Below are 13,060 nucleotides of genomic sequence, written 5' to 3'. Positions count from 1 at the left end.
GGTGGGTAACAAAAAAAAAAATCTACATTAGCCGGGGGTCCAGGGGCAGAGCCCCCGGTGGGGGCCAGGGGCCCACAGGCCTAGGCTGAGTCTCTGGGCTGAATCACTAGTAAACAAACGCATGCAAGCTGTTCCGTTGATGTTGCTATCGATATAATTCGGCCAAAATAAAATCTACCCCAGTCACCACCCTGCTATACGTACATGTGCACACCACACCACACAATGCTACACAAAACCAATCACTTGCGGGCCAGCACGAAATAAACCACTTACACACAGGTACAGCCGACATACGAATCGCCCAAAACTTCACATTAACCAAATATTATTCGACCACAAAATTTTTTTTATTTAACAGGATCGTTTATTACAATCGGGAATTAATGACAAAAAAATTGAGATCATTGTCAGGAAAAGAAAAAAATCGGAATTCTGATTTAAATCGGAAGAATATTGTGCCTGTGGGAGTGGAATTATGCCTTTTGACTTTGGCGAACTCCCTTGTAAGGGGGTAAAAGCCCTTGGTATATGTATGTATTATCTATTCATCTATTATTATTCATCTGTTTATTTTTTATTACCAATTCATTGTAATTTATCATGATTTATCATTTATATGTGTTTATTATCTATCATTATCTATCTACCTATTCATTTATTTTTATCTATAATTCTTTTTCACACCTGGCCTAATTATGGACAAAAAGGTCCTGTCAGTATGCTCTTCCTTTGTAATTGCACACAAGTGGTTGTTAGGGATGCCTACAAAGCAGTCATGGTCACTCCATAAAAAAAATTATAATAAAAAATAAATAAAAAAATAAATAAATAAATAAATAAATTAAATAAATAAATAAAAAATAAATAAATGAATACATACTAAACAGTGTACAGTTACACTCAGTTTCTGGTGAAGGCCAAAATTGACCTTACAAACAAACATTAGAAGGAGTATCAAGTTCAAAAGAAACTTTTACCTCAGAACGAATCAATGGAAGAAGAAAAATAAGAAGAGAAGAAAAAGAAATAGATGAGGGAGAAGAGAGAAAAAGGAAAAGAAGAAGAAAAAGTCAAGTGTCTGATTCCTTTAACAATCAGATGACCATGTCTAATATAACACAAACATATGGGAAACTATGGAATTAACTTCTTTGCCCTTCAATGTTGTAAAAATGATCATGGATCATAATACATATTCACTCCATCTTCTATCCCTTGAATACTTTTATTCTTCATTTATTCTTCTATCTATTTATCTATATACCAAGGACTCCTCCCTTATACGAGAGGTAGCCAAGTCAATGGCACATTCCCACTTCCACCCATTCAACTCCCATCCACCTTGTTATCCTCTCATCTTAGCTCTTCATGGATGAAGGGTCATCCCTGTCTCCCACCCACCACCTGGGTCAGAAGCAATGCATCTACAGCAGGGCCACTTCATTTACAGATACCCTCCCTCCTTGTCCTCTTGTGCTTCTCAGGCACCTCATCTCTTATGTTCCATGTATGCCCCCATACAGTGCTGTCAGCAAAATCACTCCTTCATACAATCTCCTCTTAGCATCCATTCCCAAATGTCAATTTCTCATTACACTTTTTAATCCACCAAGGCATTTACTTGCTTCTCTAAAGGTGGGCAAAAGTAAGGTGATGAGATGTACAAGGGGAGAAGGTGGCAGCAAATTGGAGATGAGTATTAAGGAAGAGAGACTGGAGGAAGTGGATAGTTTTAGATACTTGAGTGCAAATGTGGCAGGAAAGGGAGGAGTGGATGTGAAGGTAGAATGTAGATTGAGAAAAGCAAGTAAATGCCTTGGAGGGGAAGGGGCAAGCATCATGCATACAAAAAATCAACAGCTCACAGCTCGTTAGTTACCAGGATATATATATATATATAAAAAATTGAATAAATAAAATCATCTTAAAAATATACATTTATATTTTCTTTTCTCTTTTTTCAATGAATTTCCATAACAACTGGCATAGACACTTTTCATATTGTCCACTTCTTACAGAAAAAAAAGTTTAGTTTAATTATTTCGCTATAGGTGTACAGTACTACCTCTCATTAATGGACGTTAATTAGCTGTGTTTGCGGTGCTTTTGTTTAGTGCTGTGCAATCACTATGCCACCCAAAAACCAATCCAAATCAACAGATTATTCACATCAACGGACACCATTACCCCCCTTTTAGTCCGTTAATGAGAGGTAGTACTGTACCAATATCCTTAACCGCTTCGGCACAATGACGCCTACGTAGGTGTCACGAGGTATGAGTGGGTAAACGAGGATGCCTGCATTGCCATCTTGATTAATATTTTTAGTTAGTTTTGTAGTAATGAGTAATACAAGTGACTTTATATTCTATAATGCGAGTAGTGTGATGAATCGTACACATGGCAGTCAATGCTGTGCATGAGAATTTCACTTATACTGAAGTGGTTAAGGATGGTCTTTTGCCACTATTACCCGTTTCCAGTACTTTACGTTTTTTTTTTGTATAGAAATTAAGTTCCTATTCTTGGCTCCATGCAAAACTTACTGTCTAGATATTTTTTTCCAATAGCCTACAGTCCTTCTTTTCCCTCTCTTCTCTTTGTTTTTGCATCATCTGCAAACATGTTGGCATAGTTTGTTGTACCTTCCATCATGTCACTGACATAGACAAGAAAAACTATGGGTGCAAGCAGTGAACCTTGTGGAACTCCGCTTGTTACTGTTCTCCATCTTGACATTTTATCCTTTAACCCCTTCCATACGGTGCCGCATACGTAGGCGGCATGAGGAGCAAGTGGATATGCGAGGCTGCCATATCGGCGTCTTGATTATATTTATTGTAGTTGCCCCTGCGTAATGACATACTCTCTAAACTGTCTTCATCACATTTTCTATGATTATCAAAATTCATGGGTGAAAGAGAGAACGATCGATATAAGCGGTGACTATATTTTATGATGCGAGTATTATTATGACACATCGTACGTCTGGCAGCTAATGCTGCCCGCAAGATTTTGAACCGTACTGAAGAGGTTAATACTGCCATCACGTACCTTCCCTTCAAAAACTATTTCATCCATTCAAGTAGTTTGGCTCTCAGCCCTCCAATGTGTTCCAATTTCCAAACAAGTCAACTGTGAGGTACTTTATCAAAAGCCTTCTCTAGGTAAAGGTACATACAGTCCATCCATCCCTCTCTCTCTCTCTCTCTCTCTCTCTTGCAGCACATCAATCACTCTTGAGTATAAGGTGAAAAGGTGCGACACACACATCCTTCCAGATCTGAAGCCAAACTGACTGTTCATCAATTTTTCACAATATTATCACATAATTTTGATGTTGTGCTGGTCAGTGATACCGGCCTACAATTTAGTGGCGTTTCCTTACTTCCACATTTGTGAATTGGTACCACATTTGCCTTTTTCCTATCAAGTGGTAATATGTCTTCTTTCAACAAAGATATGATAAGACTGTGTGTATTTGTGTGTGTGTGTGTGTGTGTTTTAGTATATGCAGTTTCATGTTAACATGAAAGCAAATGTGATTGCTGGTGCACAAAACTAAACATGTAAAGCTGCACTTCCAGACTGCATGACTAATAATAATGACAATATAAACCCCTAGTCCCTGTTATGTGAAATAAAATTAGGTTCTGAGATTGTATGAATCAATCAATTATAAAATCTTTATATGTCTCAATATGATAAAACCCATTTTCAAACTGAGTTTTATAAAACAAAATCATAATAACAAAAAGAAAAAAAAATCACCATTCAATCATGGCAACTCACTTCAAACTGTGAGAGAGATGTATATTTGTTGTCATCAATCTTCTGGCGCATAGTGGAGAAGTCCATTGGCTGTGAGATTATAGATGAGTAGCCTGGGGCAATACTGTCAGTCACTGGCCATGCAAACATCTGCTGGGGGTCTTTCTTCTCCAGTAGTCGGATCAGGTGATCCAGTAGTTGCTGAGTCATACATAACATTTAAACATAATTTAAGTCAAACTTTGCAATAATATAATAATAGCTGAAAAAGACTACTAAAACAAATCAAAGAAAATAAAAATGTTTAGTTTTTTTCCTTTTCAAAACAAGAGGTTTAATCTTAAACTTCCTCTGAAATAGACTAATCAAGTAAACTGAAAAATCAAATAAAAATAAGCTATACATGTATAACAAAAATTAATTACTATTTTCAAATGCAATGCAGCAAGACACAAAAACTCCACAGCAGGGCCCAACAGCTCTACTTACGTAAAAGCTTTTGACTGCCCTTAACAGTTTTTCTTCTGTCCCATATATATATATATATATATATATATATATATACTGTATAAATATATATATATATATATATATATATTATATATATATATATATACATATATATATATATATATATATATATATATATATATATATATATATATATATATGCAATATCTCCCAATATGCCTTCCAGTGAATCCTGTCATAAAAATCTGATCTACACTCCCTCCATCTTTCCTGAACCCACACCATTCCTCACCAATTACTCTCACTGTTCTCCTAATCCTCTTAACTAACACCCTCCTACATGCCTTTCCAATTATACTCAAAAAACTGATCCCTCTAAAACTACTACATTTACATTTGTCCTCTTTTCCTTTGTTAAGTGGAACTATACATGCACTCCTCCAGCACTTTGGAATAGTCCCCTCTCTTAGGCATGCATTAAACAACCTCACTACCCAATCTACTACAACAGTTCCTCCTTTTGTCTCACACTCTACATGACACCCATCCAACCCAGGCACCTTACCAGATTTTATAACTTCTAATGCTTTTTCTATTTCATCTTTCCCTATAAACCTGTCATTTTCCTCTGCCATCAGTCATTTTCCTAATACTTCCTACTGCCACAATCAATTCCTAACCCCCTACACATTCAATCATTCTGTGAAACACTACCCATCTTTCTCTTACCACCTTTAGTCCCACATCTATCCATTCCTCTATCCCTGAATCACTCCCTCCTTTATGCATTTCACTTCCTTCTAATACATCTTTTAATTCTTAAAAATGTTTGCACCTGCCCTCCTATTTGCCTCCCTCACCTTGCACCTTGCTTCTCTTTTCTTCATGTACCTCTCATATGCTTCCCTAGTTCTACCTTACAACCAATCCTCACATGCTCACTTCTCTTCAATCACCACCTTTAAATCCACTAAACATATAATGTATGGTTTTGGTCCATAAAGGCACCCCAGAAACAGTCCCTAAACTATTGACCAATGTCCCCATGCAATCAATACCCCAATCGGGGGTAAGCTAAGATGGGAGGGGGAACAAATGGGTTTTTGGATTAGTGTGAGATGGGTGGGTGGGTGTGTGCATTGACTCTGCCAACCCCCTTATAAGGGAATGGGCCTTTAGATATATGTATGTATATATGTCAATATATGAATAGGCTTATGTTTCCCTGAACTCGTTAAGAAATGAATGTAGTCTTTCTTTTTTATTATTATTATAGCTAATGCCATAATTTCAATTCAGTTGGTACACTTGCATTCAGGACACCATCCAGCATCAAGATAGAATCAACACAAACTTTCCTAAATGCAACAACCCTACAAAAGACACTTAACATCTCATCCTGTAATGCCCCAAACTAACAATCCTTAGATAACAAGATATTTCTTCCCCAACTGACCTATGGGCCTGCCCAGTGACCATAGCTGCCTAGGAGCTACTGGTCTTCAAGGGCCCATGGGTCCTCTGCAAGTGAGATTTGGGGGAAATTGATTGATTGATTGAAGTCCATTACTCCTGAAAAGGTTCAAGGCGATCTTCCCATTCAGTAGTGTCACTACACTTTAGGGTTTTATTCTGACTAATGTCAGGAAATCTTAAGTGACTATGAGAAACCTCCAATCCTCAAAAAGTTAGCAAGATTATTGTTCATCTGTAGTTCCAAACATATTCATCAATCAAATGTCAACTTGCAATGACACAATGTGTCTGAGGCATATTCTTATTCTATCTGATTACTGATTTCCCAATAACTGATTATGGAGTTCTTCCATCATTCAAATACCATTTAATCAAATTAAAGAATCTACTACCAAATTTCCAAAATCACTCATCTTGTTAACATCTATCAGCAACCATGTGACACTATTCCAAAAGTTACATGGCCTTTCACAAATGGAAACAGAAACATTTATTTACATTTTTGTCCATATTCACACATAACTATGATAAACAAAGTAATTTATACTCCAGCTTTAAACATTCCCATAAAATTCCTTACCTGTAAAGCTCCTTGAGTTCCTTTGCTTCCAACAACAACACTGTCTGGTGCTGGAGAAGACTGTGACGTATCAAGGTGCACTTTTTTCATTGGTGGTTCCAATCCATCAACAGACTCATCACCCTATGATTAATGATAAAAAAGGGCAAACTTATTACAACACATATGTATACTAACCACTTGGACAAAAAATATATAATACCAAGCAAAACTGAACTTCTTCCCAAAATGCCAACTCATCAAAAAAAAAAAATAATAATAATAATAATAATAATAATATATATATATACTGTATATATATATATATATATATATATATATATATATATATATATATATATATATATTCACTTTTTTTTCTTTTTTAATTACTACTATTTATATGGAAGGAGTGAACATGAGGGGGTGACCAAGGATGAGATGGATGGATGGGATAAATGGGGCATTGGGAAAGAGGGGAATGTCTGTTGAGGAAGGAAGGGAGAAGACCAAAGATAGGGGTGACTAGAGAATGGTTGTGTATGGATGATAATGTGATGCATGGAAGGGAGTGGATGGGTAATAGGGTGGGGAGTATGTATGAATAATATTTTGATGCATCCCAAAGCCCAAAGGGATTTCTCCCTGTCTTCTCTTTTTCTGCATGAGGGGATGGAGCGGTCGCCAATTAAGTGAAGTGGCCTTGCTGTGGATGAGCTGTGTCTTGCTACACTGCTTCTGACCCAGGGCATTGGCGACATGTAGGGATGACCCATCATCCAGGATGAGCCAAAAAAAGAGGGAAGGAGGGGTGGTGAGTGGGAGTGGAGTATATGGGGATGGAATGGGTGGGAGTGGATTTATGCCTTTGTTTTTTGGCTACCTCCCTTGTAAGGGGGAAATAGCCATTGGTATATGTATATATATATATATTTCTTTTTAGATTAAATTTATTCTGAGTTTTAAATTTTGCATTATGCCCACTGTAAGGCCAAAGCTATAATTTTCTTCTAACTTTGAACAACTTACCTCCCCTTCATCACGCTTCTCAGCCTTGTCCTTATGGTGGCGGTGCTTATGACGATCCTTCTCCTTTTCCTTCTTCTTCTTCTTCTTTTTCGACTTTTTGTGCTTCTCTCTACTGTATGCAGAAACTTATGTCAAGACCATCTTAATATTCATATGACAACATAACACAATCATAAGAATGAAGGAGACTGCAAGAGACCATGAGACCTACACTAGCCAGTTCCATGTACATTGCCACCTATCATCCCCATCCATAAAGTTGTCTAACCTTTTCTTAAAACAACTGATAGTTTCAGCAGTCACTACATGGTTTGTAAGATTATTTCATTCATTGTCTACTCCAATGGTAAACCAGTTCTTGCCCATTTCCTTCTTAAATCTAAATTTGTCCAATTTAAATCCATTACAGTGATTCCTGCCCTGTTGTCTCAATATGATGACCTTGATGGCATCCCCCTTGTTAAAGCCCTTAATCCACTTGAACACTTCTATTTGATCACCCAACACTGCATCTTTCCAGGGTATAAATTAAGGTAACTAAGCCTGTCTGTGTAAGGTAAATTTCTGAGCCCAGGTTTCAATTTTGGTCATTCTCCCCTATACTGATTCTAGTGAATAGTAGATATTTAGCAATACAAAGGGTGCACTGTTCTTCCCAACTTATTAAATGCTCACCTGGTTCCATCCTCATGATGAGAATGCCTCGATTTTCCTTTCCCTTCCTCTTCAGCACCTACTTCCTCTTCACACTGAAAAAGGCAATTAGATTACATGAAAGTTATCATCTGCCATCAAATGTCATCTGAAATTAGGTATAACTTATAAAATGAGGGCCATTGTGTATACGTACCATATATACGTGAGCATACACCCAGTCATATGACCCATTTACATCCTCACCCAACCACCCCAACCTCACACTGTTTCCTGTCTCGAGATTGCTGAGCTGAGCATCACGAGGTCCAATGCAACACACATCTCGCTGACCCAAGCAATCTCTAGCATCCCGACAGCCAGGCAACACACACACACACACGAACGCACACTTATAAGTGCAGTCGACCACCAACTCATAACATTACAGAACAACCCAATAACAACGAGCTTTTCCCCCTTGGAAATATTATATAATAAATAAATGGGATGTAATTAGTAATTAAGTATGAGAATATTGGTTGTGGGAGGCCGAATACTCCCATTGAAAACAGTGTAAGTACAATTGCTAGCACCTGGAAATTTTGCATATCTAGCGTTTCCGCCGAACAAAACTGAGACGCACCGGGGAGGACGAGCAGTTGGTGCGATGACAGGTATTGTGCAAAGGGCTAGTGATGGAGACAATTAACTGTATAAAATAGAAAAGACATGTAGTCAATTTCAGTGTATTGTGAAACAAGTGAATCCTTTGAATAAAGGAAAGGAACTTTCTACGAGTTTGGATTAACCATCCCGACTTCTGTAAAATGTATCCTTTCAGCACCAGTTAAGGATACAATCTTGGTTCCAACTATGTACTCACAGCAGTAGAATATTTCTCTAAATACACAATCTTAATACCACTCCAAGACAAAACAGCAGAGACTGTAGCCAAAGCCCTAGTTAACAATATCTTTTGTAGATACAACATACCACACACAATGTTATCTGACAATGGCTCAGAATAAAAAATCAGGTGATGCACGAAATAGCACATCTGTACAACATTGACCAAACATTTGCCACTGCATACCACCCACAGGGAAATGGTCTGACTGAGCGAACAAATCGCAAGGTCCTAGAGATTCTCAGACCCTTGGTCAACGACCTCATGGACAGTTGGGAAGATTGGCTACCACAGGTACAAGCCAGTATCAATAGCACAGTCAATTCCGCAACAAAGATGTCCCCACATGAGATCATTTTCGGCCAACCAATGCGCCTACCCTACCAAATATTCAACCAACCACCCCCACCCTTATACAACCTAGATAACCTCACACACTGCATCAAAAGAGGTATGCAAACCATTTACAAACAAGTTAGAACAAACTTGAAAGAAGCCCAGGAAAAGACAAAGACAAAACAACACAAACGCTCAATCCCACTTGACATAACGCTTGGTGACACTGTCATGGTCAAAGACTCAAACAGAACTAACAAACTCAGACCCAAGTTCTTAGGTCCCTTCACAGTCACAAGCTCACTCCCTAACAATGTTTTTCTACTAACAGATCCTTCCGATCACACAACCGCGACCATACATGGAGAGAAGCTGAGAAAGGTCAAACTCAACCTCGACCCAATCCCACTTCCCATCAACAACCCACCTACCACGACCACACATAACTCACCCAAACGCAAGTCTCATCCCATGACCCTGCGTCGACGCAACTAAACATGCACTCTAGCTCTCGCCCCTGAAGATGCAGGACGTCATGTATCTATCAGTGGAGGTTAAAATGGCCCATTTCCAATAAGAACTCCTTTCCGCATATCTAATAAACTTCTCCACTTCCTTCCGACCAATATAACCTTAGCGAGAGTCAGATAAACATATCCTCATTCACTGAGACATAACCTTCATCCTCCAAAATGAAATACATCATTAATTACCCACCTTAAACATCGACTACTCTTGACATGGACTCACTTGACCTACACTACAAGGTACTACCATATACCTCCACAGCCCTTTCACTCTTAATCATTCTCTTTATACTGGTAATATTGACCAAATTCTGTAGCACGAAGTAAAAACTTCCAAAACCCTTCAACCCCCATTCCCGATTTACTGTAAACCTAGATTAAGTTTATTCTTGTGTCTCACCCAATATCTTAAATAACATAATAATTCTTACGAGAAACTATATACATACTATGAAATAAAACAAGTGCGATGTGACACACCAAACTGACCATAGAACAGTGTTTAGAAAATGACACTCCCTACAGTGATAGTGTTAAACACATGAACGCCATAACATTTAGAAAGTGATTTCAACAGTGTTATCAAATATATAGTGAAACCTTTCATATGATATATAATATAACATGTAATCTGGTGAGACACAACGTTACACTTCTGAGACACAACATCGCTACCCTTAATTACAGTTCATGATCCCCCTTGGGACCTCAGATTCACTTCAACAACACCACCCCCCCATCTTCACATTTAATCCCACAGGATTTTGTGTCTCTGAACCTTTTCTCGATGTATTACCCATATGAATACTTTTGTAAACCATGTAACCTAGGTGCCGGGAGCCACCTAACCCCAGGGGGAGAGCGATATGTATACGTACCATATATACGTGAGCATACACCCAGTCATATGACCCATTTACATCCTCACCCAACCACCCCAACCTCACACTGTTTCCTGTCTCGAGATTGCTGAGCTGAGCATCACGAGGTCCAATGCAACACACATCTCGCTGACCCAAGCAATCTCTAGCATCCCGACAGCCAGGCAACACACACACACACACGAACGCACACTTATAAGTGCAGTCGACCACCAACTCATAACATTACAGAACAACCCAATAACAACGAGCTTTTCCCCCTTGGAAATATTATATAATAAATAAATGGGATGTAATTAGTAATTAAGTATGAGAATATTGGTTGTGGGAGGCCGAATACTCCCATTGAAAACAGTGTAAGTACAATTGCTAGCACCTGGAAATTTTGCATATCTAGCGTTTCCGCCGAACAAAACTGAGACGCACCGGGGAGGACGAGCAGTTGGTGCGATGACAGGTATTGTGCAAAGGGCTAGTGATGGAGACAATTAACTGTATAAAATAGAAAAGACATGTAGTCAATTTCAGTGTATTGTGAAACAAGTGAATCCTTTGAATAAAGGAAAGGAACTTTCTACGAGTTTGGATTAACCATCCCGACTTCTGTAAAATGTATCCTTTCAGCACCAGTTAAGGATACAATTGCTGGTTATCTGGGAGTTGTGGGTATCTTGCATGAGACCATGAAAATGGACTGACTGACTGAGGTTACTAAAAGAAATTAAGTTGATACTATTATTGTACTTTTCAGAACCAAAGTACTCTTTGAAAATTAACAGTGACTTATAAATCTTGTGACACTGCTTCTGACCCAGGGCAGTGGGCAAGGTGCAGGGATGACCCATCATCCAGGAGGTGCCAAGATAAGAGGGAGGGAAGAGGGTGGAGGGGAGTGGAGTGTGATGAGGATGGAATGGGTGGGAGCGGTTTTATGCCTTTGTTTTTTGGCTACCTCCCTTATAGGGATAAAAAAAGCCTTTGGTATATATATATATATATATATGTATGTACATATGTATGTATATATGTACATATGTATGTATGTATGTACATATGTATGTATGTATGACTTATAAATAACTAAATGTTTCTCAAAATTCATATGGACTTCTTGATTAATCTGTTGTCCCAGGTTTCTGTTGTAAGAGATTACATCTCCTAGGTGATCAGCAGTGGTTATCAGACTGGTCCATAATAAGTCACTCAAGGAAGAAATATGTTGTTCTCTAGGTATGGCTAGAGTGGGGCAGTGTGAGATGAAGTGCTCTGGGTCTTTTGTGAGTTGGTTGCACCTGGGGCAGTTTATTTCTATAGCTAGGCTTGTTCTGTGTTGGTACTGTCTTAGTTCTGGATGGTGACATGAAAGCAGTTGCACTCAGTGGCACGGTTGGTAGAGTCTCTGACTGTCACTACGGCGGTCTGGGTTCGAATCCTGCCCAGGGCTGAAATAATTTCAGTATCGTTGTGCTTCGAGTCGTTACTCCAACTCTCGTGGGCGGGGAGTTGGGGGTGTGTGTGCGTGTAAGGTCACACAGCATTACACATATATCGGTCATACGAGCTCTGAGCTCTCTTCTGTGAGGGAAATAGCTGTCGATCACGAGTCCAACACATGATCCAAAGACCATGGTGAATACAAGTATGGTTCTTGCTCCTTCAAAGGATGTATTCTTCTGTGGAGCTAATGCCTGAAGGGGATTTGATGTAGGATGATGTCAAGTGGTTCATCTTACTGTTTGTTTTGTGACTTTAGTGTGAATATGTTTTTGTATGGATACATTTTGCAGGTCTTCTGCACAAGAAAAAAAAATGCTGTCAGAAACCAACATAGCCTTCATTCCTTCACTGATGTCTTCTTTCAAGAAACACTTAATAGCATAGAGATGGGTACATATTAAAAAGTTCTTCTAAAAACAATAAATGTATCAGATAAATCTTATACAGTTCTTGATGAAAAATCCTTCCACTATCCTAACAAAATTTTCATGACCAACAACTCGCCCTACTTTCTATTACTGCCAAATCCATTTCCAGCATATCATACCTGCCCTTCCTCCTGCCACTCCTCCTCTTCCTCCCCTTCTTCATCAGATGGTACAACAGGCTGTGCTGGCTCCTCTGCCATACTGGAAACAATGGTTGGGTGTGAAGGTGATCCCGTGTGCTCTGGTGTTGATGATCCACCACTTGCAAGTCTTAGCTTCAACTTCAGGGGGGTTTTTTCCATACTGAAGGCTGCAGAGGGCACGAATGAAAAATATTTCACCACACTTGTATAGAACTTGTCTCGAATACCTTGCCATTTATAAACATGAGCACAATATTTTCAGAGGTGAGAATATCTGACAAGATATGAATACACACAATGGAATGATTGAATTCATAAACTTACATTCATTCGGATTATGCCATAACATAATGAACTTAAAAAAAGAAATAATGGATTCACATGAATATGAAAAAG

At 38.6% G+C, this 13,060-nt stretch overlaps 1 protein-coding gene across 16 annotated transcripts in view; it reads right to left on the bottom strand.

Moving 5' to 3' along the window:
- Positions 1-13,060, bottom strand: part of Brd7-9 (Bromodomain containing 7/9) — a 50,901-nt gene that overhangs the window by 18,860 nt on the left and 18,981 nt on the right. For 7 of the 16 annotated variants that reach the window (XM_076184326.1, XM_076184338.1, XM_076184332.1 and 4 more), the window contains 7 exons: positions 12,641-12,831; positions 11,023-11,088; positions 8,589-8,654; positions 7,985-8,058; positions 7,310-7,421; positions 6,302-6,424; positions 3,796-3,975 (listed from right to left, as the gene is read on the bottom strand). In XM_076184326.1, coding sequence (XP_076040441.1) covers positions 3,796-3,975; positions 6,302-6,424; positions 7,310-7,421; positions 7,985-8,058; positions 8,589-8,654; positions 11,023-11,088; positions 12,641-12,831 — 812 coding nt within the window. Of the gene's footprint in view, positions 1-3,795; positions 3,976-6,301; positions 6,425-7,309; positions 7,422-7,984; positions 8,059-8,538; positions 8,655-10,972; positions 11,003-11,022; positions 11,089-12,640; positions 12,832-13,060 lie in introns of those variants that run through there. The other 9 variants (XM_076184327.1, XM_076184331.1, XM_076184337.1 and 6 more) reach the window with 9 other exon arrangements.

The sequence above is a fragment of the Oratosquilla oratoria genome, chromosome 4, assembly GCF_046742065.1.
Source record: "Oratosquilla oratoria isolate Oo_2021 chromosome 4, ASM4674206v1, whole genome shotgun sequence".
In the NCBI taxonomy this organism is placed as follows: domain Eukaryota; kingdom Metazoa; phylum Arthropoda; class Malacostraca; order Stomatopoda; family Squillidae; genus Oratosquilla; species Oratosquilla oratoria.
The sequence above is the reverse complement of the archived record's forward strand: the minus strand, read 5'-3'. Positions and strand labels throughout refer to the sequence as shown.